Source organism: Mycteria americana, chromosome 5, assembly GCF_035582795.1.
Source record: "Mycteria americana isolate JAX WOST 10 ecotype Jacksonville Zoo and Gardens chromosome 5, USCA_MyAme_1.0, whole genome shotgun sequence".
Lineage (NCBI taxonomy): Eukaryota > Metazoa > Chordata > Aves > Ciconiiformes > Ciconiidae > Mycteria > Mycteria americana.
This window is the reverse complement of record NC_134369.1, coordinates 44917715-44937516: the sequence shown is the minus strand read 5'-3', so window position 1 is coordinate 44937516 and position 19802 is coordinate 44917715. Positions and strand designations below refer to the sequence as shown.

The window sequence follows — 19802 nt, the reverse complement described above, 5'->3', positions numbered from 1 at the left end:
TCACAAGCGTTAATAAAATCTAGCTTTATCCTCTTTGATTTTTGGTTATTTTTTCTTGTTTTTTGGTTATTTTTTTTTTAAACAAAACAATTAAAAAATACCTGCTCAAACAAATACTACCAGCATTCATTAGTCAGGATGGTTATATGTAAAAGAAATGATGCCAGATAGTAACAAATCCAAGAGAAGTTTATTATGAAAATGGCACCTGCGGGATGAAAAAAAATTAAGTTACATAAAGACAACCATGTATGACATGTATGAGAATCTACAAAAGTATAAAAAGAACCCTGTTGTAAATGAAGTATGTACATTTCTGATTTGCAGCATTATCAATGATCAATGAAAAAAATGTTTCAAATAAGCCAGGCACTCAAGAAGTTAGATTCGGTTAGCTTAACACAAAATAAATGTACCATAGCTGTCACTTTTTAACATTTTAATTTTTTTTATATTGTAGAGTTGGTAACACTGCTAAGATTTATACGAACAGAATCCCTTTCCCCATTATTCAGCTACTTGGCACCAGTCTCCTCATAAAAGATTTCATATATTTGTACAAGAAATAGTTAAAAACACAGACACAGTCTTCACAGGTAATGAAGTTTTTTTTTCATTTTGTAATTTTAAACACTATGGATTTAGACAGCAGCTGTGATTATCTGTTAGTTTAAATCACCAGAAATCATTTTGACACAACACAGAAACATTTATAAAAAAAAAAAACAAAACAACAACAGCTGTCTAGCTGTTCTTTGTAGCGGATAGGTGCACTCCTTTGATTGTTCCATAGCTAGAGTAGAGCTTCCGAAATTAAACTTTGAATTTCCCAATCAGCTTTCTCGCCTTTTTTAGACCTACTTAAATCCTTCCAATGGAACCTTTAAAAGCTCACCAATTAAATTTGTGGCGTCCAATTCCTTTTTCGCTATTACTCCGCTGTGGCTTGGACCTGCTTCTCAAATTCAAAGCTACTGCAGGCATTGACTTGACGCAGCGAGTGATCAAAAATTCAAAGGACAGCTGAGTTAATATATTAGCATTGCACACATAAGCAAATATATATGACAATTCTAAGCTCAGTTTCCTTTTGAAACAATGCTGGTTGACCTTTGAAAGCATTTCCTATCTCACTGGTAATTGCTCTACGTATTACTCCGCCAGCCTACCGGGGAGAAAACCAAAGAAATGCACCCTCTGCTTACAGTTTGAGCACAAGGGACTCTGGGAATGTTAACAACTGAGGCTATATGGCGTCAATTTGCTTAATATATCTGAGCATTACTCTGGAGTGCATTGTGGGGCACACTGGAAGAGTAAGTCATACCCAGAACTCCTCTGCGGGAAAAATGGCTCCATTAACCTTGAGCTAGTTAAGAGTCTTTTATCTCTGAGAGTGAAGAAGAGAGAACGAGAGAGCGAGAGAAAGAGAGAGGGGAGAGGCGTGGAGAGGAGGGCAGAGAGGAAGGGGGAGAGAGAGGGTTGAGAATACACAACAGCAAAGCAACAGCAGAAATTAAAAGGTATACAGACAGTGGAAGCAGCATAAGGTGACATTACAGAGGAAGGCCACCACACAAAAACCACTAACCCCCAAGAATCACTGGTTCACTAGGACTGCAGGAATGGGACTTTACCACTCCGGACTAGAGATAAAGCACAGAGAAGACAAAGGACAAAACAACTACATTAGCTTAGTATATACTGCATATAGTAACACACATTGAAACTGCAATGGGACTGACAGCCAAGGACACTTACACATTGTACACATTACAGTTCTCACATCTGTTATTAGATGCCTTAACAAACAGCTGCCAAAGATGGAGTGGAAGAAGAATTTATATTTGACAGTCATTTGGAGTGTTTGACACTACACTGTGATTTCTGGCAACAAAGACAAAATAGGAGATTTCTTTTCTTTTACTTCATGTGCAGTTTTCAGTTGTAGTTATCTATTTCAAGCTTATTAACCCATTCTTTAGTTTTAAAACATATTGGTTTCAACACTAGAAATAAGGAAAAACAACAAAAAATACCCAAATCAAAGAACAAAAAGAAATTTACAACCTTCCCTCTATAATATTAAATGAAAAACAAAACAAAACATGTTAAATAGTTCTTCCGGTTTTTTTTTACTCCGAAGTGTTATTTGACGTTGTAAAATTAGCCTCAGTTACACTGAGAAAAAAATAAAGCAAAACAATATGCACCTAAGAAACTGCTCCTCGAGTCAATTAAATTGAGTTTTTTGTTTTTAAGCACTTTTTGAAAAAGGCTTCCTGACCCATTTAAATTTGATGTGAGGCTATGCTTGTTAGTTTGGAGGTAAAAAATTTTAAGTCCTGCAGCAAATGTTAATGAGGGCTTTTGTCTTAACTAACCAAGGAGACTGCAGCACCCGACTATAAACCAGTACGGAACACATTCTTTCCAAAAAACCCAGCCCACAAGCTGCATATTGTATGAAGACATTACAGATTAATAAATGATAGCACCATGGTTTTAGAAATTAAGTTAAAGTTTCAGTAATTAACATTTAGTCCAACTTTTTAACATTCTAGTCACAGGCCAGAAATTAACTTTTTAAGAACCCAAATTATTTTATGTGCAAGTAAGAAAATCTTAACCATAAAAAGAGAATTAAACTCTGCATAAAATTCTAAAATACTATCCCCTATTTTTAAAGGAATTAGGAACAAAAACCCCTTTTCATTTGACTTAGTCAAACAGGGCACATTGTTTATGCTTTTCTCTTTTAATCTTGATCATATCAAGATCATTTTGAAGTAAAACCAATGGTTGTCACTTTAAAATCTCTTTACCACAACACTGAGTATTCTATGGCAGAGGCATACACATATTAAAGGCATCTTAATAAAGATGCAAAGGAAAAAACACACATCTTAGAAGAAGACAAAATGGCAGGCAACTGGTACTTCGACTCTCTGAAGGCAAAAATAAAAAAATATCTTTACATTAAAGAATAAGTCAAGTTAAAGAGAAAGGGAATGAAATGGGGACCATCATATTGAGAGAATAAGCTGACCTGCTCAAATTCAAAGTGCTAGAATTAAAGGTCTAAATTAAAACATAGTCTATGCCTCAGAGTATAACACTGAACACAGTATGTGGTCATATTTCAATCCTCTTTCCGTTCCAGAGTCTGTGTAGTGTGAATGCCATTGCTGTACACAGGAAATGGAAGAGTGGAAAAAAGTCCTTCGGCAGTTGTGAACACATTCCCTGCAGGCATTTGGGTCAGACTGGCCCCGCTCACAGCACTTCCAAAGGGTCCCGACATATTGAGTCGGTGAACATGGTGGTAGAGCATTTCCATCGGTGTTTTAGGATCCAGCCCAAAGCTGGGGCTGTTAACATCAACAAAGTTAACAGCATGGGTGTTGGGGAGGAGGTTGCCCTGCATAGCTAAAGTAACTTCAGCTGGAGCATACCGAATAGTGCCAGTGGTGTAGACCCTCTGAGCAGCAGTGCTGGTCGCAGCAAGGGTTCCCGTTACCCTGTGAACCAAAGGAAGCACCACATTGCCTGCTTGTAACCTCTGAAGGGCTTCCAGATCCCCAGTGTACAACAAAGAGTTGGAAGTTGTGGGACCTCCTGGATGTTTGTCCCGTGGAGATGCTGAAAGCGGGGGTGACAAAGGGTCAGAGGACACAGGAGCCAAGGCCGAGTTGGATGAGGTGCTGAACTGAGTTTTACGGCTGGCAGTATTTTCAGTCCCTGGCGGGGTGAGAACGGAGTCTGGAATGGAGACATGTAAACTACTGCTGGCTTGGGGGGAAGGGAAGTGCTCGGAGCTGGGGGGCTTGGTCATACTGTAGGGTGATTCATTCCTTGAGATTTCCCTGTTGGGTGGGTAATTCCAAATACTGCTATCATTATCAAAATTGATAGGTTCTGAGATTTCTGTTTTAATTTTGAGCACTGAGGCACTGTTTGGTGACGAGAGCAGCTGGGGCTGGTCCACCAAAGCTGAGTCAAGTCCATTTGGACTTGAGGTGCTTGACAGCCTTCTCCGGGTCATGCTGCCTCCCTTTTGCTTTTTTCTCCTCTTCTTCCTCTTTTGATGTTTGCTGGAAGACTGGGCATTTACTTCCCCTGCACTGTCTGAGTCCTTGGCACTGTCCGAGGTCAGTGATTCACAGTTCTGCAACCGCAAGTCTGACTCACTCTCAACATAGCGCTCCACCTTGATCTGCATAGAGCCAAGAGTGCCAAAACTGTCCTCAGGGGCCTTTTGATTCTCGAAGTCAGAGTTTTCAAAGCTGTCATCACTGTCCCTGCTGTCCTGGTTGCTGGAGCTGTTCCCATCATCATTACAGTTCATTTCATTATCCGACTGATTTCCTGACTTTTTCCTGTCGGATTCAGGGTCTTCACTGTTTTCTGACTGGTTTCCTTTCTCATCCGACTTTGAGTTCTCATTGTCCTCTGGAGCAAAAGGAAAGTGAAACAAACCATCAGCAACAGGAACATAATATTATAACCCAAGTCCAGATTTCTACCTACCAATGAGATCTGGTTGATGTAAACTTTTTTGGCTAAAGGCATTCTCTTCTATAGAGCCACAATTTTATAGCAACGTTGTGTTGGGAGAGTTTTGATCACCATGAATCTCAGTGAACAATCCCATTATGACCATTACGTTCTGGTGATCGTTATTTCACATCCGTGTTCTCCTACAGTGGGCAGGCATCCAGGTGTAGCACCATTTACTAATGAAGATTCTAGTCCTCTCATCTCATTTTCCTCTCACTGTTGCCACTTTCAAAGTGGCATAGTGTCTCTGACTTCAGTGGAATTACTGCTGATTTCCTCCCATGTAAGAGGAGAAGCAGGTCGTGCATGTATAAATCTGAATGAATAAACCAGTTATAACAATTTTGTTATGTTGCTAGACTGTCTTCTCATACTCCCCTGAAGGGCAACAAATAAAAAAAAAAAAAACAACAGAAAAAAAGTTTGGGCAGTGAATTAAATTCTTGATTGATCCAAATCATCTAAGGGCCATTGAAAATAGCCCAGCTACAGCACTGAGAAGCTGTCACTCTTCTTGCCTGAATTCATTTAGTTGTGTTTTAGATTTTTACCTAATTCTAATACGGATGAGATAAACACTCTAGCCCACTAGACTCAGACAGCCAAAGCAGCTTTGAGAATGAATACTCTCCATTATCATACTATGTTTGAAAGGGTCATGAAAGGCTTCAGGAGACCCTGTCTTTTACAGACCAGCCAGAAATCTTTTGTTGGGAAATAAAAGATGTTTTTTCACTCATCAGAGCCAAGTACTACCCTTTTCAATATACTCATTTTAGGGGGAGAGGGGAAGGGCCAGTTTTCCTCTGAAGATTGGTTACTCCTGGAGTCATGTCAATACCAGTTTCCCAGAAGTGCTGGAGAAGGTGGGCTTGACAGGGAAGCTGCCTGAGGATTCAGGGCAATGCACTTCACAAGTCACTCAGTGGGACTCTTGCTTGGGTCACCAGCAGCAGAGACACCCTCCCTTTTGAAAAATAAAACCCACAGAAGCAAAGTAACAGCCACAAACCCCTAAATTTCATCCAGCTTTTTGTTCCACCTAGGGCTGAATTTCTCCTACAATTTTTTTTCTTTTTTTTAAGATGCCTTCTTTTAAGGCCATGGTTTCTAGCTGGTCAAGAGTGGGCTTAAGGTGAGGTAGTCTAAAGCTGCACAAAATTTGCCTGGGATTTTATCAGGGCTTGAACTGAACTTGGTTTCATCCAAGATGCTGTTCCAATTCCAGGTCCTTTGGCATTTCTATTTAATTCTTTTGTAAGAAACAACCCCCTGCCTCTGCTGTCTTCCAAGACTCCCAGATATGTCCTTCTGAGATGTACACATCTGTGCACCTTTGAAGAATGCTCTCTTGCTCTGCATCAGCCTTAGGAGTCATGAATGCACATGCACTTCTCACCTGGAGAAACTTACAGTGCACATAGGAAATGCAAACTGTTCTCTACATGTGTGTAATTTGGCTATTTCGGAACGAGACAGTATAAAGGAAGCACTGGGAATGAGTGAAGAGATTCCCAATGATGGTAGGCAACAAGCCTGTATGTGTGCCTAATGTTGACTTAAAAGATCAAACCAAGCTGTCAAAGGAGAACAAATAGAGGCAAAAGATGAAAGAGAACAGCCATATCATATAATTCCTGATCCTATTCTTGCTTTTGCTTGATTTATGCCACTGTGATCCATTTTCTCCAGATTTTTTTGGTTGTTATGACAGATACGAGAGAAAAATCAGGTACATGTATCACATACTAGAGCAGAGTAACATCCTTAGTTCTTGGGCCACAGGAAAGCATGCTCCTTTCAAAGCCAGATGATCTGTACCTGTGCCTAGGTAACCACTTTTAAAACCAATGGGGAATGTGTGAACCATCTGTGCACTGGACCATCTGTAGGGCTAATTTACACATTGAGTTTGACAAGTACATTCAGCTTTTAAAAACCAGCTGAAGTCCCAGACTTAAAGAGCTTAGAAACAAGTGCTTGAACCCGTACCTTCTAATAAAATATAATTCTTTTAACCCAAGAAAACCCTCAAATTCTGCAATCTTCACTGCCCCCTAGCGAGACTCTTCAAAAATGTATTTATACAGGAAAAAGGGTCATAAAGATTGACAGTAGAGACTTCTCTTCAGAACGTATGCCTACTCTGGAAAGAGAAGAACTGGAATTATATTCAACAGTTACAATCCCAGGTCCTGTGCACAAGGCACAATACCTGTTCACGAAGCTTAGCTGGGAAATCAAATATTTAGTTCAGTGCGATGTAGGCAAGGATGTATGCACAGAGTGAAGAGAAATACTGAGGAAATGGAGATACTGTGAAAATGCTGAGGTCATTAAAAGATTTTGCTAGTGTTTTTCAGTTTAATTTTACAGGGTTTTTTTTTTGTTTGTTTGGGGTTTTTTTGTTATAATAGAACAATCCTTGAGAAGTAAAAGCAACTGGAAAGCCAACCACGTGGCTCTCATGATATGAACCTTTTGTGGGTGTAAAGGGACACCATGTGTGTTACCTGAGTTGTCCTTTGAGTCCGATTCAGAGTCAGAGGTCTCCGAGGATTCTGAGGTTTTCTCTGGCAGATGAGGAAGTTGTGCAATATCCATTGGAGTGTCCTTGTACTCTGGGTTACTGAAGAGGAGACAGCAAATATAAACACAATTGGATGATTTGCAGTTTCATGATTTTTCCCTCTTTTCATATCAAAGTTCACGAACAAAGAACATAAATAGGAAGAATAGCAGAGTAAACACAGAAACATACATTTTTGGCTCCTCAGAGCTTCACAGCAGGTATTTTATGAAGGTTTATTTTAACACTGCTGTCAAATACTTATATTGACCAGGTACTAAAACTCGTTTGATTCTAGTGAAGTTTTAGAGCTATCAAAGCATTCTTACTGAAGTGGGACACCATGGCTTGTGTGATATCTAACAGTAAAGCTACACTGTGTAATCATCCAACAACGAAATATCTCGATTTCGATCCCATTACTCTGCCTGGAAGGACAGAAAGGGTGTTTTAACTTTTCCAATCTGTTTCTCTCCCACTGGCAATGTCTCTTAGAGTTATCTCTGTAACAATGTTCTCTATCAACCTTGCCCGAGCCCTTTCAATACCTATTTTTCTCAACGTTCCTGTTTTCCACACTTTAATCAAGCAGACCGTACATAAAGTTAGTAATAAGGTGCTCAGTTAGGGCTAGAGAAAATGACCACTGCTCAAAAGAATTTGTCCAAAAATAGATAAAAAAGGTTATATATTTTTTAACACTGCACACATGCATTCACATCTCCAAGAAACCAAAAGCAACCACTCTAACTATATGACAGATGCACATGTGCATGTTAAGATGCATATGTTAGGGATAAAGAACTGTCAACACACCCATTATAATCATATCTTCATCTGCTCATGTGGTGCTCACCTGTGACTTGTTAGCAATGAACATGACTGCAATGTAAAAAAGCTACACTACCAGAGAAACTGGAAAAAAAAACCCTACGCTTTTTCTTGGTTTGTACCTTTTAAAATGTGTTCCTTTCCCAAATCTGTGGAAAGGCAGGGGAACAGACACAGCTAGACATAAGTGGCATAGGAATGTTGAAAATAAACAAAGTCTTTAATCATTTTTGAATAGGTGAGCATTTCTATGCAGTTCAAATTCCAGCCCGGTGATGGAGCAGAAAATCCGCAGTCCTGCGTAGAACAATATGAGGCAGCACTGGGGGTGACTGACACACTATCACAATGACAGTGTGCCCATATTCAGCCTATTACAGTGTACTGTGAAAATTCAGAGTTCACACAGTTCACATTGAAATGCCATTCTTACAATTATCATCTTTATGGTTTTGTCCTGACAAAGTGACTTTATTCTGTTGCATCCCAGGGCAGTCCCCAAATTTGCCCCCTCCAAGCAAAAGATGTTTGAGGGCTTTCACACTGTGAATAACAAGTTGTTAGAACAAGAACGGCATTAATCCTCCCTGTCACTATAATTAGTCTATCCTTTTACAGACAGCTGAATCATACTTTCTAATGCATGGAAATGTATACAGACCAGTACTCCTGCTAAGAGTAGACCTAATTATGCCTTGATCTGTCATTAAAATATTATTTGGACATTTGGATCTTTCGTGGATTCCAGTACTAGGAGAAATCTAAATTAAAAATACAAATTCAGTGTAGAAGTTAATCTTTCTCTAACAGACTGGTGAAGGGAATGCAGCAGAAAAATCAGGTTCTGGGAGGAGACGTGGGGAAGACCACACGGCTTTTCTTTTTTTGTTAGGTATATTCTGTTGGCAGAGAAAATAATTTTGTGCGACGTTTGTGGACTGGGTTCACCTATTGTCTGGAAAGCAGCAAAGGGGACAGAGGCAACTGTTCATAATTCTTATGGACCACTTTTCCAGCTAGAATATGAGCACATTTCTGGGCATTTTGAAGCCCTGTTAGGAATAGGGCAGCAAAGCTGTACTTCCAGTTCAGAATTGGCAGGCTTAAGCTGACCTCTGAAATTCTGCATTCTGCCTCACTTTTGCAAAAAAAGACAAAAAAGTAGCAGGATAAGGATATATTTGGAAATGCCCATGCTCAGTCATAGCAGGACAGAAACATGCAAGTCCCAATGAACACTCCAGTGCTGTGGAAGGTTTCCCACAGTATCCCTCAAAGCTCTCCTGCCAGGGGTTGCTTCCTCCTCTTCCCCAAAAGGGGAATCAAAAGTATTTCAACATGCAAGTTTAGGCAGGCACAGACTCTTCAGGGCTTGCTGGACTTGGCATAATAAGTCACAATCTAACCCCTAGACATCACTTTGAACTCTCATGGCATCAAAGGGAATGTAACAAACCATGACAAGCAACTTAAAAGGAGAACAGGCCAGAAAATGACAATTGCATTTCACGACAATCTCAAGGTTTCAAATTTTATTTGTTTGTTTGTTCTGCTCTGGAACGAAACAGAAAATCCCCCAATCTCACTGAACATTTTCACAAAACAGAATATGTTGAAAGGTATTTTCACATGAGAAAGGTCAGGTTTATAATTCACTGTCTCTCAGTGACTGTTGGTCTTCCCTTGAGCTCAGAAACCAGTCCTTTAAAAATACTTGGGCTTTGGTAAAACAGAATTTCTCTGCCGTTAATTCAAGTTATTATACCATTTCTGTTTAAAATAGTTCTAACAGTTTAAAATAGTTTTAATCACTACTTTTATTTTTAAATCCTATTTTGCATTTTTCAGTGTGAATACTGTCTGATGGTTACAGGAGCAACATATTAGCTCAAGGCTTTTCCCCTGAGAAAATTCCTCTCTCTGGAGTGAACTGGCAAACAGCTTTCAGAGTGACTTTTTTGTAGCATTCCAGAAGTTTGCTTCCATGCGTTTTCAATAACCAAATAAACCAGTGCCCAACGCTTCACACCAGATTTTATAACACAACTACTGAAAGTTGGTGTGGATCATTTTTATTTTTGAGCTCAGGTTGACTAGATTTCAGGGCAGTGGACACATACAATAAAATGGTGGAGGGTCTATTTGAAGACTAAGGCAGCAAAATAATTCAAGAATATTCCACTGTACTGAAACATGACAGATGTCTCAGTAAATACAACCAAATGGCACTGTTTTTGAGGTGGACCATATGAAAAGTTCTTCTCCTTAACTTTCTCCAGTAGGCAATTGTTTTTTCCCTAAAACTCTCACCAACAGAGACAAGCAACAAAGACAGCAGTTCAAGTGAGAGAAGTGACTGGAAGACCTACCTAAGAAGGTAATTGACCCAGATGATATTCTTCTCACTTGCGTTCTTGGCATTGACAGCTATGGTTGCACTAGACTGTATCCAGATATAACCTCCATTCTTCTGCATCCAGCGGTAATACTTTGTTACACATTGACCCTTATTCAGCACTGGCAAAAAAAATACAAACAAAGCAGAAGCAAGATATAGTGCGTGTTAGAACTGTGGTAAAATGATCTTCATTGTACAACATGCCAAAAGTATGAGCAGAAGATACTTGACTTCCTTTAGGTTTAATGCAGCATGCCAGTGAGATGACAAACGCGATCTGAAGTTCAGTATAACTAGTCGTATGTTTTACAAGTTTTTCAAGTATAATTTTAATCTGTTTTTGGAAACTCTAGTGGAAGAAGAAAAGTAAAAAGAACTACAAATCTCTTTGGTTCACAGAATACTTATTGCTGTGTGGACATTTTCAATGCACTCAATGTCAAACTGTAAAAAAAGAAAAGGAAAAAAAGAGGCAAATGTATATGTGATTTATTCATAGCTCCTAGGTAGACCTCTTTGAGATTCTGGATATTTGAAAGGTTTGGGAAGATAGTCTACCCCTGCTGCTTTGATCATTTCTCCTTATTGCAGGCGATATCAACCACTGAACTTATACATCTGTTTCTTTGATCTTGTCAAACAGAATTTACAGTTCTCAGATGAACGAAATTTCCACTGGTCAGTGGGGGGAAAGTCTTGGGAGAATTTACTTTCTACCAGAGCAAAGTAAATCCACCAACAGACTGAGAAAGAGGCCTAAGGGAGGCACAGAATGGCTTGGTTAGAGCCAAAGAGTGACAGCTCTCTCCAATGTTTGAAATATGCTAGGAAACAGAGAAACAAGTAAAAGCAATCAGTAATGTGAAACAGTGTTATTAAATGCTCACAGCAAGAAGGCTTAAAAATACAGATGTTTAAAGTAATACTTCAGCCAAAATATTGCCAAGTTGAAATGCATTTGGTTTATCTGATGCTTCAGTGTCAGGAGAAGGGGATGAAATGCAAATCTTTCCGTGGAAGGGAGCAGCATGGTTTTGAAGAAAACCTCAACTATACAAAATCTGGGTACTATTGTTACTGGAGCACTTACTCTCCTCCGCATTTCTCACTAATCCCATAAAGCTTTGTGCACTAGAGGGCAGTGTGCATTCATATACACCTTCTGCTTTTGTCATGTCCTTGTCTCCGTCTGCTAAAATGAAAAACCTCTAACTGCTGTAATAAATTTGGCTAAATTAGCTGCTAAATGGTTATCTCAAGTAATATGTATTTGCATTAATCATCTTGCTCTAAACCAGAACAAGCCAGAGTCCTAAAGACGTAGTAAATTCATATTGTCCATTTAATTACGGCTAATAAGTGCTTCATATACAATAGTTTCATGAAGTACATTTTGATTTTTTTTTGGTAGAGGGAAAAGAAAAAAGTCACTTTGGAAAAGAATAAGTATTTAACACAGTTAAAGTTCCTACCATAAATGTGACAAACGACACTTTGGAGCTTTCAAGTTAACCAAATGTCTATACCCCTAATTATATATATGAATGTATCTATATCTAAATCCATGTACAACAGATATCTACAGAAAAAGATATTTACAAAGGCAGCCATACAAACACAGATGCTTTCTTACCTTGGAGGGATCCCCCAATCCCCACTCCAATTTTTAAACTACTGAATAAAAAAATGCATGTAAAAAAGTGCAATGTAAAGTGAATGTAAAGTGCAAGTTAGGTTCAGCTTTAGTATGAACAAATATTTGTGATCTGGGTCCTGTTGTTTTTCAGCAACCTCTAGTTAACTAGGTTTGTTTCTAGCAGAGATCCACGTTTCCCTAAATTTTTACTTTTGTATTCCAAGCTCTAAATATTCTGCTATGATAATTCATTGGCTTCAAAACCTCATTATACAGCAGAATAAAGATAAAATATGAACAACTGACTACCCAGCATTTCTGTCAAACCAATGTTGTATGCCACTTTAGAAAACAATCTCACATAAATTAGCCCAACTTTATCAGTTATGAAGAATAAGGGAAGAAAAGTACTGCTGTAAGTTTTGATTACAGTAGACTTTTCCATTTCTGCTAAATAGGACATTCAAAATACTCTGCTTACAGCTGGCAGTAAAACTGATATAACTGGAAGTCTGGCGTGATATTGGCTCCTTTCTGGAAACCTGAACACCCACAGGTTTGTGCAGAAACTAGTAAAATCCAGCTGCACTTGTACCTACTAACTATACTGTCATCTTCTTTATAACAGTTTCTATCTGAGGAGTTTACCATGCTATACCAAAGGATGAATCCTCACAACTTTTTTCACAACAAATTTTCATCAAGGATGAAAATACCAAAGGATGAATCCTCACAACTGCCCACATGCACATTTGAAAGTCAAGGTACCAGGTGAGTCACTAGCCAGTGACTGAAGAGCACATTGCAATTCTGCATAGTGATAGATATAAGGACCCAGATCCTCCAGCTCTTTCAGTCCATTTCATCCTAGACAAGTCCTTCCTCCTTCAGTACCTTTTATATTGGTTGTTGCACCACTGGAAAAGTCTATGTCATGAGCTGAACAGACCATTAATTTCAGAACTATGGAAAAAAGGGGGAAATTAAAACCTTATAAGTTACTTCTGAAGGAAAAGGTGCTTGCTTTTTAAGAAAGAGAATTCGGTGTGTCACAGTTGCATACAATCAGGCTCCCAAATTACTATACATCCAAAGAATATTTGCAATACTGTCTTGAAAATGAGCTTTCCATGAAGTTCATCTACCTGCAAATTCCCACTCTCTATTTGGCCAGCTTAGATATATTACCACATACACAGGATTTTCCTTCCTGCGTCTGTCTAAAGCACGTTTCATATGAGAGATTTGCAGACCATGCTCTGAAGGAAGTCCCACGATTCAATATAAAAATTCTCTCTGTAAAGAGATTCTCCGGCAGACCAGCTGTGCCGTGCTGCTAAATCTGGTTCTTACATCCTTTGAGAGTGAACTAGGCACCCCCAAGCCAGTTCTGAAAGCTCATACTATATAGCTTGGGAAGAAATTTCTCAATGTGATGAAAGAGAAAGAATGAAAAAAATTTGAAATATTTCCTAATTTATGGTATTTTTTAACTGTTGGCATTGCCAAGCTGAAACTTAGCAATCAGATGAGAATTTTGAGAAAACAAGCAACTAGAAGGATACATCAGGATGGGAAATCTATCTGGTTTAATGATAACCTAGTGTTACTGAGTAAAGCCCAGTTTCATTTTGAGGATCTTCAGTTGGCAGGTACAGGGAGTCCATTAATAAAGTTACTGATTTTGAGAAGAAATGAAAGTAAAGAATTAGTCCACCCTAAGCTCTACTTGTGAAGTTGCGTTTTGTTACTAGCAACAGACCACGCATTTCAGCTTAGCATAAACTTCTGAAAAAGTAGTGCCACGTGGACCACATCCTGAACTTATTCAGGCTGTACTTAAGGCAAATCCCTTACTGAGAATCAGGGTTCAGCTCTGTGTTTTTGTACACTGAGAAATGCAAAGAGTTTTAAATTTCTATTTGCATTATACATGGAGTATCCAGTCTGGCAGGCAGTGCAGTTACGGGGAAGGTGAGACTTGTGACCACAACAGCGGGATGGCTCGTGTGACTGAAGTTACACGGGATTATGCAGGACTGGGTGTATCAGTCCGTTTGTGAGAATAGCAGGGGAGGTGACTTCTCTTACAGGCTTAGTTTCTTTTGCTAACCAAGGCATAAGTTTCCAAAATATTAATGGGAGTTACATGTTTAAAAGAAAGAGGAAAAAAAAGGCCTTGTTACTAAGCCACATTGTGTGGAAATACAGAGAAATCTTTCCAACACTGGGTTTCAGCTTAATAGCCCTCAGGAACAATCTTCACAATGAGTCTAACTGTGAACAGGAGAATGAAACAAATCTTAAATACTAGGAACAGGATGACAAATATAATTATATATATACATATATATATATATAAAAACCCTTTAATCAAAGGGAATAACTGAGGGTTAATATTTTAAAACTGGTGACCTTTACGTTAGCTGCACAGATACATTCCCTAAAATGGTGGATGCTAAACTTGACTAAATTTTGCTGAAACATTACTTAGTTACTCAATTTGAATTCAGTGGTTAGCGTGCAAGAAATGCACAGTATGTCACGCTAAGAACTAAAATAATCTCGCTTATTTCACAAAGTATGAATATATTGCTATGTACACAGTTCCCAACAGAGGGATTTCAGTTTTCCTTGGTAGCTTTGCGCACAGCAATATTCTTGTAGCAGTGGAGTGAAGGAGGGGGGAGAAGAAGAAACAGTCAGTGTTCTTTGCAGGAACCTATTCCTGTTCGAAAATCAAAATAAATCAGTACAAGTTTGTCTTCAGAAATATGGTTACAAAAAGAAAAAGAACATAGTTTCTTCCTGTAAGGCTGTTCCGAGAAATCAAAGCCAAAGCTTCTAAATAGTCAGTTGTGTTTTAAAAGAAGGAAGTAGCTTAATTCAGTTTGAAGAGGAGATGAAGAAATTGTATATCAAAAGCAGTCTTTTAGCGAAGTCTCTTACAAAAGGACATTTTACTCGTGTGCCTATGCATTTAAAAGCTACACTATATTGCGTATTCAGGTAAGTATTGAGTAAATAGGAAATGATGAGATCATCTTACATATTCACACAGCTTCACAAAGAGGCTCTTTATAATTGGTGAAAATATTGAGGTTACATCTGCTGTGCTATTCACCCTTCTCCTTGAAATACCTTTATCAATGACTGGATGGTATTGATACTGAATTCCCCTTGTGATAAACTCATATTTTTAATTTACTGCATGAGGATGAAAATGTCATACTTAATACCATAGTCGGATACTTAGCTGCAGCCACAAGTACTCTTTCTACATTCACAAAACTGGCAGACGAAACATGAAAAGGAATACTGACTCTGTAATCTCCACTTCTCCACCTAAGGCCCAAGGCAAGCTGACAGGGTAACTTCGTTCTGGAAACAGAGGGTTTTTTTATTTTTTTAATTCTGGATTACTTTTTCTTCTGCTTTTGAAAACTGTGGGCTATAGGGGAATGAACCTGGCATAGACTTAAAACAAGTTTCTTTATCTGAAAAGTTACAGTCCTTGATGCTCACAGGAAGGTCATTTTCAAAACCCACAGGAAAAATAGCATCACAGCCAGAAAGAGTGCATTAAGTGCCTTATTTGCTTGTAACAGAGACAGTTTTTCATTTATAACAGCTCTGAGGATCAAGTGAGCCTTTGATGTTGTAAGGACTTTTCTATAGATTTTGCAATTAGTGAGTTAGATGTTTTAAATAGTAGGTATCCACAAACCGGATTTTAGCAATGAAAAAAAAGTACTAAGCAATATTTAGCAATGTTAAATGATGTTTGTTACTTAAACAGAATTACGAGCTAGATGATAGGAGACTTGTAGACATTTGGTGAGCAAACGTGTGCCATCTATATAATTCTCCACAAACACTTCGACTTTGGGTTTACTACCCGGGGTGGGGTGAGGAGGAGGGGATGTAAGCCAGGACAGTCTGCAAATGCGTTCTCTACCCACCAGGACAAAAGTGTGGCCTCCACAGCAGATTGCTTGGGGAAGAATGCCACCTTCCCGTCACAAAAGTGCCCATGGGTCACGTTGCTCTACCTCCCCTCACTGCAGACAGTTGCTTACCAGCCCTGTGTGACTTACTGTATCTCAACAGAGTTCTCTTAAGAAAAATAGAAAGGTGATAACTGTTTAGAAAAATAGAAAGGTGATAACTGTTTAGAAAAATATTGGTTCTGTGAGGCTTTAGAAAGCTGCATTTTACTCACACCATATGACAGGAGAAAGCCTGAGTGCTGGACAGAGAACATCTTTTTTGGGTTTGGGTAGAATGCAGTGTATTGTGTCAATGACACTGTCTGAGACTTGGCTGCTATCGTGATGTGAATATTAGACAGTAATAATTGCTGGCTTCTAAACATAAATTCATCTTTTCCAAAGTCAAGCAGGAAGTAGCAGGTCAGATTCATGAAAGAATACTGTACCTCACCGGTATCCAAACTCCCACCTAACTTCTTCATTCACTTGGGATAATTCTTTTAAGCATGTACAGTCACTCTAAAAATGCAATTGATTCATTGCTTACTTCTGCAATATGGAATACTGTTTAATCTTCCAGTGTAGGGATGTTACACACATAAATATCTGACAAATTAGGCAAAAATAAGTATCAACAACCTTGCAGGAAAAAAATAAAAAGCCTTAATCCACCATTTAGAAAAACTGGAAGGCTTAAGAATCTTTAAAAACTACGCAATATTGTTCCTGCCTCACTTTGCAGAAAAGCAAATGCTAAACGTCGTCTGAGTCAAACTGTTAAAAAAATGTGGATTCATATTAGGATCGAAGTTTGCAGCTCAAAGTTATCACTTGCCAAATACAGTGAGAAAAGTCTTGCATGCTACATGTCCAGCTAGGGAAGAAAAGTAACTCTAAATAGTGAAAAGAGTTTGGAAAAACATTCATGGATTTTGTAACCTATCCTAATCCCAGGACAGTGGTACTCCAGCCCTCTGAAAATTCCTAGCCTCTGCTAGAGATTCTGCCTTCATTTGATTCCAAATTATCTCAGATAAGAACCAGGAAGATGTTTTGTTTAAAATCACCCTATGTTATCAGTTTGCATGGTGTCAATTCACAGGAGCAGTACAAATTTATTAAAAACCAGCAAAACCAGAAAAAAAAAGTATTTCCCAGCACTAAGCGTAAATCATCATCTCCTACTTGAACAACAGAGACACTTTTCTTCACCTCTCCCTTTCATGGTGGCTATAACATATTATTTGTCCATAGTACATCATTTAAAATTTCAATTTTATAATTATGCTTAACAATAACTATTAACAAGAATATATAATGCTAGGTAGGATGTTTATTTTAAAATATTACATAGGTATTGATCAAATGTAATGACAGAATTATAATATATAATTTGATGTATCACTAGATACACTCTTCCATGGAAGCTTACAGCATGCATATCAGAAAACTTTTCTGTTTTTTCTACAGATAAAAATGATGTAAATAAACTAACTAAGTAAGTTTATTTAATGATAAACTGGATTGAAAAATGAACACTAGATTTGTCTACCTAGGATTCTCTAGGTTTTCTTCTCTCTTTCTTAACTTTTCTTTTCCCTCATGATTTGTCTGTCTCCCCATGACTTTTAAAACTTCAATCCTGCCATAAAGTGATTTCCTTCTGCTAATATTGAAATGGTCATTTAGTAACCCAAGCCTGCTTTGAACACCAACTTCAGACAGAACTTCCATTATCATTAATGAACTCTCTCTGTTCCAACTGGAGGGGAAAATGAAATCCCTGATCCAAATTTTGCCCTCAGCTACTAAAATGCAACATCAGAGGAGAAGTTTGGCCCTGCTTGCCCAAGAAACTTAAATCTGTCCTCCATCTCTCCACTAATATTAAAGCCCATCATATGACAACCTATGTAAGATTAATGACTTTAGAACATAGCCCTTTCCATGCCAAATGTATCGGCAGACTATACACAACTATATTTCCTACAAATAGGAAAAGAGATAGAAGTTTCATGGAAGCTGATCAGCAGCAATATTAATTTTCTTTTTGAATTTCATAGGTTAAAGACAGTCTGTTTCAAGGGACAGTATCCCTTTAAACATGCTTTCATTTCCTGGATAGGAGTCCCTGTTTGGGTACCTGAACTGAGTGAAATGAGTGGTTTTCTCAGCCTAATCTCTAGAGGAAAGGGATCCACAGCACAGTGTCATGGTGGCATGGCACAACTGAATGTTCAAACACCCTTCTAACCACCGCAAAGATTCATCACCATCTCACATTTGGCAGTAATCTACATTAGATATTTTTAAAGCATATTGTCCCTTTATACCAGATGACTTGTAAAAAGAAAAGAAAAGGAAACAAAACAAAACTTTCCACCTTTCTCCACAAGCCTTAACAAAGATAGCTTAGCACTAACCCAAAAACCCCCTCGTAAAATAAAAATAAAATAACTTCTAAACAAGTAAGTATCTTATGATCTCAGAACCAATACCTAGCAATCTGTGGACACCGGTTACAAAGGCTTCAGATGTTTGGCAGGGCATTCCCAGAAGCCCACTGAGCCAAAGTCCTGGACACCAGCCCACTCACTTTATAAGTTATCAGACATCAAAACCAACATTGATGCACCACTGGCCATATCACTCATAGATGGCAAAGCCACAAGTGATTTATGCAGGTTCTTTCAAACGAGTGCTAATAAGACCTATTGCCACACCGTCACACATCTGATATATGCTACACATTTTACTGATACTATTTTCATATCCTTCTGGCTTTGAAAACTGTCTCCCTCAGAGACACAAGGTCAACTGTCCAGACCTTTGAAAAATAAAACGAAGAGAAAAAAACCCAGTAGCACTAATGTGTTTCTAAAACTCTGGAAGGATCTGCAACAGTTTCTTCATACTTTCACATAGTGACATTTTAGGATGGAGTATTTCACAGCCTAGTAAACTACAAATCTGTCCTTGCATTTTCAATGGAGCACCACTGTTTCTGATTTAGACTACAAGGTGATACACACTTTTGGTGTCAGTAATCTTGGAGTGAATCTCAGCAATGACGGTAAAAAGATACGTGGCTGAAGTACTTTTCCGCTTCATTTTTAAAATGGCATCATTTACATTATGTAGCAAAAGTCACTATAGAAATAGTTCAGTGGACATAGTGAAGGTGAAGCTGCTGGAGGTGCCCAGTGAAACCTTTTATTCCCATGGCTTTGCAATTTATCATGTGCTTCTGCAATCTATCACAAGAATAATATCAAAGTATAAATTCATCTTTGGGGTTGGAAATTTTGAGCACAAAGAGACTTTAAAAAAAATAAAGAAAATGATTAAGGGAGTAACTGGGAAACCAGAGGTTCCCAGCAGAAGTCAGAGCTCAACCTTCACTCTATAGCCCCTTAATGCAGTAGCTGTACTTAAAAAGCTGGTAGCACATGCATTTTTAATGTAAAAATAGGAGAAGAGTTTAGGTGTAAATTTCAACTATGAGCTATTGGAAGACTTACAATGGAGAGCCTATAAACTGAAATGGGAACGTACTAATCAGTATTGCATTAGATTTAATTTGAAGATGAAATAGCATCAGGAATTAAGTTAAAGGGTTATTGATGCAAACTATATCTGAGGCATCTTGCAAAATAACTGTGTATTGCTAAGCTACAGAAGGCAAAACTCTGCAATTAGGTTCAGCAGCTAATGGTTTAAATAGCTTAAAGGTTTAGCTTTGTAGAGTTTTCTGGTTTGTTTACTATCCAAAAGATCTGATGCTTCTGGTAAACGCTCTTATATACTTTACATACA

General features: G+C 38.3%; 1 protein-coding gene across 4 annotated transcripts in view; it reads right to left on the bottom strand.

Annotated features, from left to right (window-relative positions):
- Window positions 1-207: 207 nt before the first annotated feature.
- Window positions 208-19802, bottom strand: part of NPAS3 (neuronal PAS domain protein 3) — a 629144-nt gene continuing 609549 nt past the window's right edge. For all 4 annotated transcript variants that reach the window (XM_075503122.1, XM_075503124.1, XM_075503123.1 and 1 more), the window contains 3 exons: window positions 10330-10477; window positions 7074-7189; window positions 208-4452 (listed from right to left, as the gene is read on the bottom strand). In XM_075503122.1, coding sequence (XP_075359237.1) covers window positions 3143-4452; window positions 7074-7189; window positions 10330-10477 — 1574 coding nt within the window. In that variant the 3' untranslated portion in view covers window positions 208-3142. The remainder of the gene's footprint in view (window positions 4453-7073; window positions 7190-10329; window positions 10478-19802) is intronic.